This window comes from Papaver somniferum, chromosome 5, assembly GCF_003573695.1.
Source record: "Papaver somniferum cultivar HN1 chromosome 5, ASM357369v1, whole genome shotgun sequence".
Classification (NCBI taxonomy): domain Eukaryota; kingdom Viridiplantae; phylum Streptophyta; class Magnoliopsida; order Ranunculales; family Papaveraceae; genus Papaver; species Papaver somniferum.
The window spans coordinates 164861950-164876379 of NC_039362.1; the positions used below are offsets into that span (position 1 = coordinate 164861950).

Consider the following 14430-nt stretch of genomic DNA (forward strand, 5'->3'; position numbering starts at 1 on the left):
CTGATGATGTTGAGGATAGCAAGAAACTTAATATTGAACGGCGAAGTCTCCACTAATACTGGGTTTATTGTTAACACACTCTTTTCAGCATTGTTTGTTACATACCACCTTTGCATGCATAAGGTGACATTTGAGCAGGTATTGCTATCTAAATGTCGGACGTCATTCGCCTTTTCTACCTGGCACCAGTCATCATATGCTTTGGAGTAGAATGATTACTAGTATTGGTTGCTTAAGAGGGCCTGGACCCAGAAAAAACAAACCTTTAAGAGGGCCATATTTTTAGGATCATCAAGTATTGGGTTATGAAGTCTCAGCTAATCAGCTTTCTTTTCTGCTTTTCTGTATAGAACTAGGTACGATAACTCCTGTTAATCGATAAGGAGGGAAGAGGAAAAGATTATAAGGAGATAAAAAAACATTTAAAAAATCTAAATTATCGCGCTTTGCCTTCGATTCCCATACTTGAGTATGGAACCCTATTCTCTATGTCGACTGAAGCTTTAATTCTAGTGTCAAATTAGGTGAATCTGCGAATTTGTACCGGCAGTTGTAGACGTGAAAAACGCTAGACAAGTCTTCAATTTGACAACAAAATCGTGCGTAATTTTGAAGTTTCTTTCTATATGTTTGGGGACTATATACTTCGTATTGGTACTCTTTTTAAGAAAATTTCTAAGTTCTCATACTACTGATCTGTAGTCAAAAAAACACACAGAAAAACTGGTTGACATTGGTGACAAAGATTGTCATGGCATAGAGATTTGATGAAAGGGTTTCAGTCAATTGTATTCATCACAAAAGGATTACAAGGGACTTATACAGTATACAAACGATAAAAAAAGAAAACAGAATACAACAGAATAACAAAACAATAACTACAGGATAACGACAATATACTCAAGATACCGGATATCTTAACACCCCCTCAAACTCAAGATGGTGCAGAACACATCTTGAGTTTGTTAACCAAAAACCGAATGCGAGGAGAAGATAGAGACTTGGTGAAAAGATCCGCAAGCTGAAGCTCAGATGAAACATGTGGTAGTGTGATAGTTTGTTGCTTGTAGTGATGACGAACAAAATGACAGTCGATTTCAATGTGTTTAGTGCGTTCATGAAAGACATCATTATGGGCTATGTGAATAGCAGCTTTGTTGTCACAATAGAGAGGAGTAGAATCTGTCAGATGGAATCCCATATCACCCAAAAGCCATCGTATCCAAATAATCTCAGAAGTAGTATGAGCTAGGGATCGATATTCAGCTTCAGCACTAGATCGTAACACAACAGATTGTTTCTTACTGCGCCAGGAGATAAGAGAGTTGCCAAGAAACATGCAATACCCAGTAGTTGATCCTCTGTCAGTGACATCTCCTGCCCAATCTGAATCAGAGAATGCACGAAGAAGAAGATCAGAGGCAGATGAGAAATGTAAGCCTTGATACAAAGTACCCTTAATATAGCGTAAGATCCGAAGAACAATAGCATAATGTGGTGATCGTGGTGCAGACATAAATTGACTAACAACATGTATTGCGTAACTAATATCTGGCATGGTAATGGTCAGATAGTTTAAGCTTCCCACTAGTTGTCTGTATAGAGTAGGATTAGAAGGAGATTTGCCTTCAACAGGGTTGAGCTTCACATTCAATTCAAGTGGTGTTTCCGCAATCTTAGAATCAGTGAGACCAGCACGATGCAAAATGTCAAATGCATACTTGACTTGTGAAATGACATACCCATCAGAAAATTTGTCAACTTCTACTCCAAGAAAGTATCTCAAGAAACCAAGATCCTTGATTTCAAAGCAAAAGTGGAGATGAGATTTAATAGATTGAATACCTTCTAAAATCACTGCCTGTGATGACCATATCATCAACATAGAGCAAGAGAAGAATCATTCCTTTACCAGTTGTTCGAACAAACATAGCAGAGTCATAAGGACTTTGAGTGAATCCATACTTGAGGATTGCAGTTGAAATTTTTTCAAACCAAGCACGAGGTGCTTGTTTGAGCCCATATAAAGCCTTGCGCAACTTACAGACTTGATTTGGAGCATGATCCAAACCAGGATGTGGCCTCATATAAACTTCTTCTTGAAGTTCACCATGAAGAAACATATTCTTAACATCCATTTGATGGAGATCCCATTTGCGAGCAGCAGCAACAACAAGTAATGTGCAGACTGTAGTCATTCTGGCAACCGGAGCAAACGTTTCTTCATAATCAATATTGTATTCCTGTGTATATCCTTGTGCAAGTATACGTGATTTACGACGATCTAACGCACCATCTGATTTAGTCTTGACCTTGTAAACCCATTTACTTCCTACAACAGGTTTTCCAGAAGGCAAATCAACCATATCCCGTGTACCAGCTTGTCTATGAGCAGATAGTTTTTCTCTCATCGAGTCTTGCCAATCTGGTATTGCTGCAGCTTCCCTATAGTTTTTAGGTTCATGCTCTTCTAAAATAGTAGTTAATGAGCAGTGATAGTCAGATAACTTAGCTGGTGGCCGTCTTGTGCGAGGAGGCAGTGGAGCAGTTTCATGAGCAGGATCCCCATGTTGAGTTGCTGTATTGAGATTGTCCATAGAGTGGTCAACAATTTCTTCTGTGGATTCTGTGGATTCAACAGGAGGAGGAAGAGAGACATTGCTGACAAGAGTGCTAGGAGATGTTGAGGTCGATGGAGATTCATCATTAAAAGGGTCTAAATAAGAAAAGTTTTCTAGAGTTGATGTTCTACTACTAGGAAGAGACCAGAATGGTATCTTCTCCCAAAAAGTGACATGACGAGAAATACGTAATCTCCTACTCTCTGGATCATGATATCTATACCATTTCTGCTCTATGTCATAACTAAGAAATACACAAATAGTGTTCTTTTTGCCAAATTTATTGCGTTTTCTTTCAGACAGAAGAACAAAACAAGTGGAACCAAAAACAGGCAATTCTGAATAGTTTGGTTGCTTATTATATAATCGTTCATAGGGAGATATACCACCTATAACAGCAGTAGGAACTCGATTGATAGTGTAAACAGCAGTGAAAACAGACTCACCCCAAAAGTTAGAGGGAACTGAAGAGGATAAAATTTGGGTTCTAGCTGTCTCTATGATACATCGGTGTTTACGTTCTGCAACACCATTCTGTTCTGGTGTTTCATTACAAGATAACTGAAAAAGTGTACCTTCAGATTTCAAAAAATCTTTGAAAGCATTTGATATGTATTCACCTCCATGATCTGCACGAAAGATTTTGATATATTTTTCAAATTGAGTTTTGATCATATTGGAGAATTCAGTGTAGATTTTTAGGAACTCTGATCTAGAACTAAAAAGAGACACCCATGTATAACGAGTGTAATCGTCAATGAAAATTACATAATACAAAGCTCCTCCCTTTGAGGCAATGGGATATTTTCCCCAGACATCTGAATGAATAAGATCAAAAGGTGCAGAAGAAAAAATAGTAATGTTATTAAATGGAAGAGCTGGTTGTTTACCCATCTTACAAGCAATGCAGTAAGGTTCTTTGTCCAAGGGAACATTACCTAGCAACCCTTTATTAATCATATAGGAAAGACGAAGAAAAAGAGACATGGCCTAGCTTTGAGTGCCAAGAAATAAAAGGAGATACTGTGAAAGGTAGAGTAGAAGCTACGGCATCAACAAGTTTGTTCTTAGATTGAGGAATGGCTAGAGACTCCAGGAGATAAATACGGCCAACTCTACGGCCTATCCCAACAAGCCTCTCTGTTTTGGGATCCTGTATAACACATCCATGAGAAGAAGAGAAGATGTTAAAACCCTGGTTACATAATTGACCAATGGAAATAAGATTCATCTTAATCTTGGGAACAAGAAGAACATCTGTTATGTGTATCTTGTTCGACACTTTAACCTGACCAATATGAGTAGCAATAATCCCTGACCCATCAGTTGAATGAATCTTAGGAGTAATAATAGGTTTCATATTCTCAAACAGGTTTGAGTTATAGGTCATATGATTTGATGCTCTTGAATCAAGAAACCATTCAGTTGAAAAGGTACCTGAGGGAACTGAAAAAGCAGATGCTATTATACGATTGTTACCAATTTCAAGGGACTGTTTCAGCATCTCTTGAATATCTGCCAAATTGTTTGTAGCTGCAAGATTGTTTGGTGCAGAGTTTGATGACTCATGTGCTTTCTGTAGAGCTGGTGCAGCAGTAATTGGAGGTGATGGATAATAAGATGGAGCAGTAGTGCCGAATCTTCTCTTGTTTCTCATGTTTCTTGAGGATGGAGAAGTGCAGTTTCCTACCATATGTCCAAATTCCTTGCAATAGTTGCATTATGGTGTGCCTGGTGGTGGTTTTGAACCTTGCACAATTAATCTTTGGGAGTTACTTGTATTTGCAGGTGAAGATCAGTTCTTTGCAAGATGTCCAAAAACCTTACAGTTGTGGCATTGTACTTGAGATAGATCACGGTTGGTTGGAACTGAGAAGTTTCTCTGCAAACTGAAACTTGGATTAGTGCTTGAACGAGAAGGTACCGCAAGGATTGTTGGAATGTCTGGATTGATTCTTTTACGTGTCTCCTCAGTGATAAGTTCAGACAATGAACTTTCTACAGTCGGCAATGGATTTATATGAAGAATTGATGCTCTTACAGATTCAAACTCATCTCTTAGAGCCATTACAAGTTGGACAAGACGAGATTCCTCCCTATACTTTTTCCACAGTTCAGCATCAGTTGTCCATTTAGGCTTCATAAGCGCTAGTTGATTTCACACGATTGACATTTCAGAGTGAAAGTCAGAGATTGACTGCTCCTGTTGTTGTTTTAGAGATCGAATGTCTTGTTCAAGCTTGTATCTTTGAGCAAAATTAACTTGTGTGTATCTCTTTGCAAGAAAATATCATGCTTCTTTGGCTTCTTCAAAACCAGTAAGTTGCATACTTATGGAAGGAATGACAGTGTTGCTTATCCAAGTGAGTATTTTGTGATTATTGACTTCCCAAGTTTCAGAAGGATCGGTATCTGCAACATCTCTATCTTTACCACTAGTGCTAACCACTGGCTTTTTTTGTTTACCATCAATATATTTCCACATACTTTTTCCCTTGAGAAAACTTCTCATGAGAAAAGATCAATGGTTATAATTGGTTCCATCGAACTTAACAGTAATGGGTTGAGAGTCTTCACGAGACATGATGATAGCTTGTGAAATAATCAGAAAACACAGTAAGAGTTCTTGACATATAAGGTTTACGATAACAGTAGAACACAAGAGACAAAGATATGGTTGAATGGATTTATAAAATCTTGATAGCAGTACAAAGTGTTTGATTTTCTAGGTTGACAACGGAGGCGGGTTATTGAATCTTGACTGGCTCTGATACCATGACAAAGATTGTCATGGCATAGAGATTTGATGAAAGGGTTTCAGTCAATTGTATTCATCACAAAAGGATTACAACGGATACTTATACAATATACAGACGATAAAAAAAGGAAACATAGTATAACATAATAACAAAACAATAATTTCGGGATAACAAGTATACTCAAAATACGGGATATCTTAACAATCGGGAATTCCTGGGTTGAAAACTGCTAAAACTCATGCTTTTCTCTGTCACAGAACATGTGGTTGTATGTTGGACAAGTAAATTCTACAAAGAAAATATGTTCGAATCCATATTCGTGAATGTATTAATCATTGAATTATCTACATGCAACGGTAAATTAAGGTTTTGAAGAGAACTGACCAACTATTCCAAGCCAGGGTAACTTGCGTTTCTCTGTTTGTGCAAGTCCTGATCTGTGCAATGTTAATGGATTTTGTTTGTGAGTGTTTACAGTTTGTCATGGTTAGCCCTTTCGCGGAATGCTCTACGCGTCATTTTTTGCCGAAGGCAAGAACGGAATGGCGTGTTATTATCAAATTATGGCACGGGCTACACCTGGGTAGTTTCAGTCGATCTAATTGTCGGCGCGCACATAACTATTATAAGTCGGGGTTAAGAATTGATGTGTCATTTTGATCTTATTTAAGTAGTTGATTCCATCGAAAAAATTTAATGGTCAGGGGCCCAATCATGTGCTAACATAGGTGGACGCAGACAGTTGATCGGAAGTCTAAATGTGAACAACCGTCGGTACCAGAGCTTGATCTTGCCGACGCATATCAGTTTTTAATTAGTAGCCCGCTATAGGGACGGCATGGTTTATTAGAGGGTCGGCAGTGTGATAGTATTGTCCCTCTAGTTGGTTAGGGGATGTTTTATAAAGGGTGTAAATTAATTAGATTACCCTTCCTAGTTTTTAACCTAAATCAAAGTTAAATTGAAAATTTGTTTTCTTTCTTCTTCTTTTCTCCTTCTTCCATCAACCGTAACCTCCATTAAAACTCAAAATTTCATTATTTTCGATTAATCGATGATTCGAAAACTAATCAAGTGTAGTGTAATGACTTATATAAGGTATGTTTAAAAACTCAGTTACGATTTGATTTATTTTGTTCGATTTAAGTTTAATTTCTATCAAAAATTAGAGTTTTAGATGAAAATTGAAATTTCTGGGTTTATGTGAGTTACGGTTGATTTTAACTCAATTACGAACCGTAACTGGATATTTTGATGTTATTACGGTTGGTAATAGTTCAATTACCAACCGTATGTTCTTATATCTGAGAATTTTCTTCAGTTCGGTTGGTAACCATTTAAGTTTACGAACTGTAACTCAGTTACGGTTTGTATCGAGCATTTGGTTACCAACCGTAACTGAGTTACGGTTGGTATCGAGCATTTAGTTACCAACCGTAACTGGTTTTACGATTTGGGTTTTCTTCAAATTTAACCAGTTACGGTTGGTAGTTCATCTTTTACGATCCGTAACTTCGATTTACGGTTGGTTATGAGCAAAATTCCAACCGTAATTAGCTCTGAAAATGTAAAAAAAATGAATTTTTTTACGTATTTTAGATAACTTTGAACAACAAAAAGCTAGTTGGGACTAATTTAGAAGTACACCCGATCATTTTCAGGTCTTGGTTCTTCATTTTGTTGGTTAATTTCTTCAATTGATTGAGATTGACCTTCTCCTCTAAACTTTTTTTTTAACTCTAAAAATCTGATTTTGGTTTTGATTTTGAGTTAATATAAGTGAAATTAATCATTAACACTAAACTTGATTATCATCATTAAACTAGGTTATTAATTATGAGGATTAATTTGTCATTTCCAGTATTTTTTTTATAAGAGACACCTTGAATGATCATGTAATGACTCTTTTTGTCCTGGAACAGATTACTAGTAACCATGCCGCCCCTGTAACAGATTACTAGTATTTCTAGTAAACCATGCCGCCCCTATAACATATTACTTTAATTAATCTTTGACATCCTGGAAATTTCTAATTGAAAACATAAAAAAAGCCAGAAAACACAATAAAAAATTCAAATAGTGTTATGGAATCCTCGGTTAACTATAAAGAATGCGATCGTCATTCGTCAGCTCCCTCATTCTCCCACTACTTTGATCCTTGTAACGGCACCACTCCGATAGCCTCAATTTCTCAAGGGAACACTCGATCCGTAAAGATGGTACCGTCCTTTTCTATGCATAAATCCCCATCCCCATCACCTACTGAATCATCATTTCTGATTTTCTTCTTCAAAGACTACATGACAATTTCTGAGAAATTATGGTACCAGCTAGCACAGTCAGATTGTCAGAGTCCCTCCCTGTTCGACACGTATGTACAAAAGCACTTGAAAATGTAAAGCTGGATCGAAACGGAACTACTTGATCCGATCCAAGTACGTGATTCGTATCGAACTTCAAATTTAAAAAACAAAATAAAATAAAATCTTATGACTCCTGCATATTTTACAAAGATATTTCGAATCACTGTGTTCTTAAACAAAATATATAGAAAATAATATTTAATTAGAATCACATCTTCTTCCAACGATTCAGTAATCAGAAACAACATTTGAAATTGAACCAGGAGAGTTATATTAGCTAAGAAAACACTGTTACATTAGACGAACCAGGAAAAACTTGAAATGAAAATCTTCTTATCTACATATTGAGATAGAGATAGAGAAACTGAGATTAAAAATGAAAATAATACCACCTATTAAAATGATGATTAAAGACTTTTCTTTCCAGGACGATCAGCAACTTTCAGAGTTTTATCAATAAGTTTTCTTGCTTTCCTGCTTTTAATCTCAACTCTAACACTTGAACTCTTATCCATCTTCACATATGGTTTATTCTTCTTTGATTTCTTAAGAAACTTCACTTTCGATTTAATCGACTCCACTAAACTCTCCAACTGAATAGCCATTGCAGCATGAACCACCACCAAACAGCAAACTGATACTAATAAAAATGAAGTAAATATTCCTTTATTCTTGTTTGAATCTATCTTTTACTATACTTTCCTCTTCTAGACGTGATCTGCACAACTCTCTCCGGCTCTTGCGTTTCCTCTTGTTTTACTAATTCTTTCCTCCTTCCTGTATTTAAGCAGAAGTAGAACATATATCTAATGCCTTCTTATTTATACATATTACCAATTCACCATTGAGGATTAGTCGACAGATATCAATTAAACTTGGACCGTCAGATAGCAGATCTTCAGTCTATAAAGTGGATAACTCACTGTTCCTCATCATCGGGAGTATCGAGCAGCAGCTAAACGGTTTATCATCTACTCGCGATGTGCATTATTATTCCTGTTATACTGTCCCAAGCGTAGACCCCAACTTTCAAAACTGCAACACCGGTTAATGACCGTAATTCATTCAGCAAGTCATATTTTTGTTGATTATCTAGTGCAGCTAACATCGAAATGGCTCACTATTTCCCACTTAACGGTCTATTAGTAAATGCAAAGCAAGGAAGTGATGGGTTTCGAAATTGCAAAAAATCGGTGTGTTTAGGCGAAGGTGACAAGCACATGACCACCACAATTTTGTCAGGCAAAGTAAAAAAATAAAGGGTTTTGTCGGTGGTCGGCCTATTTCTCCACCACACGTGCACCATGTTTAAGGATTCATTAAAATCGGACGGAACGGCAGCACACGTGTAAGTAGACGGTAGTTTAGACCAAAACTCCTCGAAACATAGCACGCTCGAACAGCGTCTAACGGTTCTGATTGCAAGCTCTGGAACTTCTTTTCAAATCAAAATTGAGGCGCATTAACACTCACCCATGTTACCATGTATGGAGCTCTCATCAAATGTTCAGCTGTCATGTCCATGAAAGCAATTTTCTGGTCAAATTTCAGCATTTATATGATCGTTATCGACTTAAATAATCAAGTCAAACAGAGAGATTATTCAGCTTTTATTGAATAGGGAAAAACCAATTTGGTGACAAATGCTAGGTCCCAAACTGATATCGTTCTTAATGTTGTGACTTTTGTAATTAGAGCATCTCAGTCGTAGCTCAAACTCTCTTTCCCACATCAGTGAGAACCAAATATCGAACACCTTGACAATATCTACCCTTCTATGGACTAATGAAAACAACGCAGGCATTAAACAGTCAAGAGGGGACAGAGCATTAAAGAAAAATAACAAACCAAAATCTGCAAGTGTGCTGGTAAGCAGGATTTTTCAATGGAAACAGACTTCAAAGCAAACCTACGTGACGTAAGGATTGGATACAGAAACAATAAAATAAAATAAACAAGACAGTGTGATGCATACTTTTGTTGAACAACAATAACTAACCAAGAAGGTCAAGTTTATCATGGAAAAGGCTGAATTAACAAGTGTAATTGGACCACATTTATCAATGTTAATCAAGTACATACAGTTTTAGTTTTCTAAAGCTAGGAGTTTGGACAGAAACACAAAATGGACCTAAGCAACAGCAGGAACCACCTAGCAAGAAGGAAAAATCTACTACATAGACAAGTCAAGCAAGTAAGAACTAGGAACCAAACAGTTTAATCTTGAATGGTTCCAAAATCTTACATTCCAAGCAAAGCCGTAAGAACTAAGAAGTATTTTCACGCCTCATCTTTTTTTGTCAATAGAAGTTGATAATGATTATGTATGACTGCATGATTTGAACTAAAGATTTCAAACAGAATTTTCAAATGGGAGAAGTAGAGTGTAGCCTAATTAACTCCATTCTTTGAGGAAATAAACTACTGACAATTAGACCACTAATTCAGCACATAACTCCACTTCTACAGGTGCTTTGATCTTCCTAGCTCTCACAGAAGCTAAAGTTGTTTAAGGTAGGCAACCATGAGTGAACATATATGGACAGGCATACAAGCTCTACTGAAGAAAATGATCTAGATTCACCCTTAATTCCATTGTGAATTCAAACTTGTCCAACAACTTAGTTCATCCTTTACGAAATCACTAAGGATGAAAGGTGAGAAAAAAGGTAAAAAGGTTTATAAGATATCATACAGTGGTGTAACTACGAGGGGGGTGTTAAGAATCCACTGGCTGTTGCGAGTCAGACCATAACATCACAGTTGCCAGAAGTGCCATTGTCGCAGTTTCAACCCGCAGACGATGTGGACCAAGACCAACAGGGATAGCACCTGCTTCAGTCATCATCTTCACCTCTTTTTCGGTGAAATCTGGGAGAAAAAAGGATGCAACTGATAAGATTGTACGAGCAGTTTACTAATATTTCCTGAAAGAATGTTCAGAAAGGAAACTAAGCCGATAAATATATCTAAAACGTGGAGACCTTAATGAACAAAAGAAAAACTGACATACCAAAACTAACATTCTGTACAGTTATAGTTAATTTTTGGATCATTACAAGGTCAAGCCTAAATTTCTAAACTCATGTTAGAACAAATTGATATCTAAACTGAGAAAACGCAAATACTGAAATAAAGAACATCAAATGATAAATAAAACGATTATGCTTTTTTAATGTTATCTAGGTGAGCACGAACCAGCAAGATATAATGAGTAAGAATGCATGCAAAAAATTGATAGAAGAACTTCAAGTAATATACCCACCCCCTTCTGGTCCAACAATTATCATCCCGCTGGCGGCGACCTGCTTATTCGATAAGGTACTAACAAGAGATGTTGCTTCAGCAGCTGCCAGAAGAGATAACTTTGACTGGGCAATCTAAATAAAGTTCAACATAGCAAAGCATTAGAATTCTTCTACCAGTGTTTATAAGTAATCCCTTTTATGACTGTGGTACTACTCTTGTACCAGGGCTTACATGTGAGATACAGTACATATATTTTAGAACACTAGATACAACTTCTGCAGCCATGTTATGTACTTGCATTAGTAGAGGAATGCACTAAAAAAAAACTAGTGTCCAGCCACACTGACCCATAACCTACTGTATTGTTCCCCTAAATGATAGTTGCAGTCACCGTTGCAGCATATCACATCTGACGTTTATCCAGTTTGCCCTATCTGTGGTAAGAAAGATACAGCCTACAGATATTGCACTGCTACCTCAAATGGTAAGAAAGCTACTAGATTCAAAAGATGTATACTGTGTTGTTACTTGTTAGAAGCAGAAACTTAATACAAGACTCAGCACGGTGGACGAAAAGAAAAAAGATGGGAAGTCAGAGGCTCTTATAGAGCTATAGTGATAACTTGGAATAACCGTCTGTGGCCATTGAGTTTCCACACTTAACAGCCAAACATGGATATGAACCAAATAATGTGTTCAATTCCTAGATTCGTTAATCACACAAAATGGGAGTCATAGGTACTCACACTAGGCAAAATGTTGGCAACTTTTGCTGGAGGCTTCAGAGTCATTTCATGCAATCGTTGACCTATGGGAAAAAATCGAACATAGGAAACATAAATGACTAAAAAGACATCCTCAAAATATAGAATGACGTGATAAAATAAGTTAAATTTCACCTATGTGATGCAGTATACTAATCAGAGCTGATCACCTACATTGTTTAACCGCGGCTAGAATCACCCTTTGCAATCTGTCCACCCTGTTTTCTGAGATTGAAGGAGAGCGCTCAGTTAGTAGAGGCGTTAAGCTACTAGCTCCAAGTTCCTGAGGAGAATAAAAAGGTTTAGCTCCTAGCTTGACAATCAGAAGATGAAATTTCTCTTAACGTTGTTAATCAAGTGAGAGTGTGAGGCACAAGACCGAATCGAAGTATTTTGCTCATGTCGAGATTTGAAACAAAATATTAGATTCTTATGACACATTTAAAAACCATGTTGTATTTAAGCAAACCATGCTGCGCATTAACACTTACAGTGCACTTTTCAACTAACCAGTCTGCTCGGCCACCCTTTAATGTACCTGAAAATGTACAGATTTAAGTAATTAACTTTCACTGTTCAATATGCATGTCTGTCAAGAGTAAAATAGCACAAAACCACCAATGAAGCAAATAAAGACTAACCAAAGGCTGCAAACACATGCCATTGTGTGTTCTTGGCAAGAACTATTTTTGGATCTTCTAGAGCCATGAAATCAGCACCAGTTTTGTCTATCTTCTGTATGCAACCCTCAATGACAGCTCCAAACCCATTGAAAAGCTCTACCCTTACGTGTAATCATGAGGAAAAGCATGAGTTACTGAATAAGAACACCAAGACTATTTCATACACCCCAAGTATCTTATACATTGAATCTATAACATAAAATCGAGACTGCAATTGTGATGCACCATGAAGAACTTAAGCGAAATGAAATCAAGTCATGACGGATAACTGGAAAAACAAGACATCAAGTTAATTGTTTACAGCATGTTTGGTTCATGGTAGTTGGACTTTGTATAATTGGATTACATGGTAATTGTATTACTTTGATGAAACAAGCAGCAAAAAGGCGATATATCTGTATCTTACTTGGTAATCCCATTGGTACAATTGGATTACGTGTTGTAAATGTTATACATTAATATAACTTAGTGAAAGGGCTTCAAAAGTGGCTTTACTGTAACTTAAGAAAAAGTTGTTCCATTCGTTCATACTTTACGGCATTCAATTGCACTTGTACACCAAAATTCTTGTTTTAAACTTATTTTGTAAATGATTTTCGATATAGTGGTTCTTTCTTTTTAATAATATTGATAATTCAGCATCATAAAAATAAAAGTGAATTGAATTTGTGATTTATAAATTTTCTTAGAAATGTAATTAGAGGAATTTCCCATAAAATTCATACTTATCATCGACCTTCAAACGCAATACCTTCGTCATATGCCAGAACTCTTCTCCTTGTACTCGAACAACATTGCCCTGCACGGATAAAATGATCAAAAAAATTTGAAAAAAATCTAGTAAATTTAGTTTAAAGAGAGAGAGCTTGTGAGTGTGCCTTTGAAGGAGGAAGAACTTCGGAGTGAAAACGAGGAAGACCACCGCGTGATTGGTTAGGATAATCTACTTTGGAAGAGGCTCGAAGACTCGTAACTTTCCTCCATGAACGACTTAGAAGTTCTGTAAAAGGAGGTTTTTGAATTAGGGTTTGCATTTAAACTTATCAAGTGTGAGAAACTATTAGATGCTCAAAGAGATTCCTCCCGCTAACAGAAGAAAACTGGAAAAGCGAACAAACACAGCATCCCTCAAAACCTTGACAACCTGATATGTACGAGCAGAAATTCAAAATATTGGGTTGGGCCTAGATCTATTTGGATGATTACGCAAAATGGACTAGGAGTAGGGGTGAGCAAAAAGTGCGGAACCTCGGATTTCATTCGTATCTGTCCGTAAAATTACGAGTGACCCAATCCACAAGATCTATGGACCGGACATGGGTGAGATTTTTAAATCCGTATTTTTAACGGTTTGGTTGTGGTTGGACTTTGAAATCCACGGATTCACCCGCACCGTAGAAACTTAAAACTTTTTTTCACATACCTTAAAAACTTTGGCATCCATGACTGATATATGGGTTTCCCTCGTAACCGTACATGCACTTGCATAAATATCCAGGATTACCGGCATTGAGACATTCGCTATTCTGCTGGAATGCAAAACTTCCCTCTGTCGTTGCTTCTGTACAGGTCTTGTTACCTATCACCCAAATCAAGCACAAGTGGCATCTCTGTTCCTTTACTAATTAAACTATTCTCTTCCGAAATGTCAGAAGCTTTAAATGTATATTGATTTTCTTCAGCTATGAATGCATAGCTGCAAGGATCATAAGACCAGCTGTCCGAAATGGCTTGTTTCTGGACTAAAACTTCGAGCATCTTTATCCCTTTGGGAATGGTACCCTGACAACACCTTTTTTTCAGTGCACGAACCATCTTCTACAGCTTCCGAACTCTTGCATGACGATGTACAGCTGAAACTGTAATTTCCTACCTCAGGCAATGTGACATACGATATCATGTTACAACTGGTCACAGAGACCATGTTTTCTGTATGAGACACGGTAAAAGGCGATTGCGTAAAGTAAAGTTCATCCAGACATATGGTCGAT

The 14430-nt window shown here is 37.1% G+C and overlaps 2 protein-coding genes across 2 annotated transcripts; both read right to left on the reverse strand.

The window, feature by feature from the left end:
* Positions 1 to 7990: 7990 nt before the first annotated feature.
* On the reverse strand, positions 7991 to 8778 carry LOC113278068. Its single transcript, XM_026527003.1, has one exon. The coding sequence runs from the start codon at positions 8346 to 8348 to the stop codon at positions 8151 to 8153; it is 198 nt and encodes a 65-aa protein (XP_026382788.1). The 5' UTR covers positions 8349 to 8778; the 3' UTR covers positions 7991 to 8150.
* Positions 8779 to 10309: 1531 nt separating this feature from the next.
* On the reverse strand, positions 10310 to 13547 carry LOC113278069 (ribosomal RNA small subunit methyltransferase E-like). The gene is made up of 8 exons (XM_026527004.1): positions 13318 to 13547; positions 13165 to 13238; positions 12398 to 12540; positions 12248 to 12294; positions 11931 to 12039; positions 11739 to 11800; positions 11009 to 11123; positions 10310 to 10614 (listed from the first exon to the last, which is right to left on the reverse strand). Exons 1-8 carry the CDS (start codon positions 13471 to 13473, stop codon positions 10463 to 10465), a joined length of 858 nt encoding a protein of 285 aa, XP_026382789.1. The 5' UTR covers positions 13474 to 13547; the 3' UTR covers positions 10310 to 10462.
* Positions 13548 to 14430: the final 883 nt, after the last annotated feature.

Coding starts and splice junctions, on each gene's coding strand:
- LOC113278068 (XM_026527003.1), bottom strand. CDS start 8,348: ATGGCTATTCAGTTGGAGAGTTTAGTGGAGTCGATTAAATCGAAAGTG.
- LOC113278069 (XM_026527004.1), bottom strand. CDS start 13,473: ATGCAAACCCTAATTCAAAAACCTCCTTTTACAGAACTTCTAAGTCGT. Junction 12,541..13,164: donor CGTTTGAAGGTCGATGATAA/GTATGAATTTTA, acceptor ATTACACGTAAG/GGTAGAGCTTTTCAATGGGT. Junction 12,040..12,247: donor GGTTAGTTGAAAAGTGCACT/GTAAGTGTTAAT, acceptor TATTCTCCTCAG/GAACTTGGAGCTAGTAGCTT.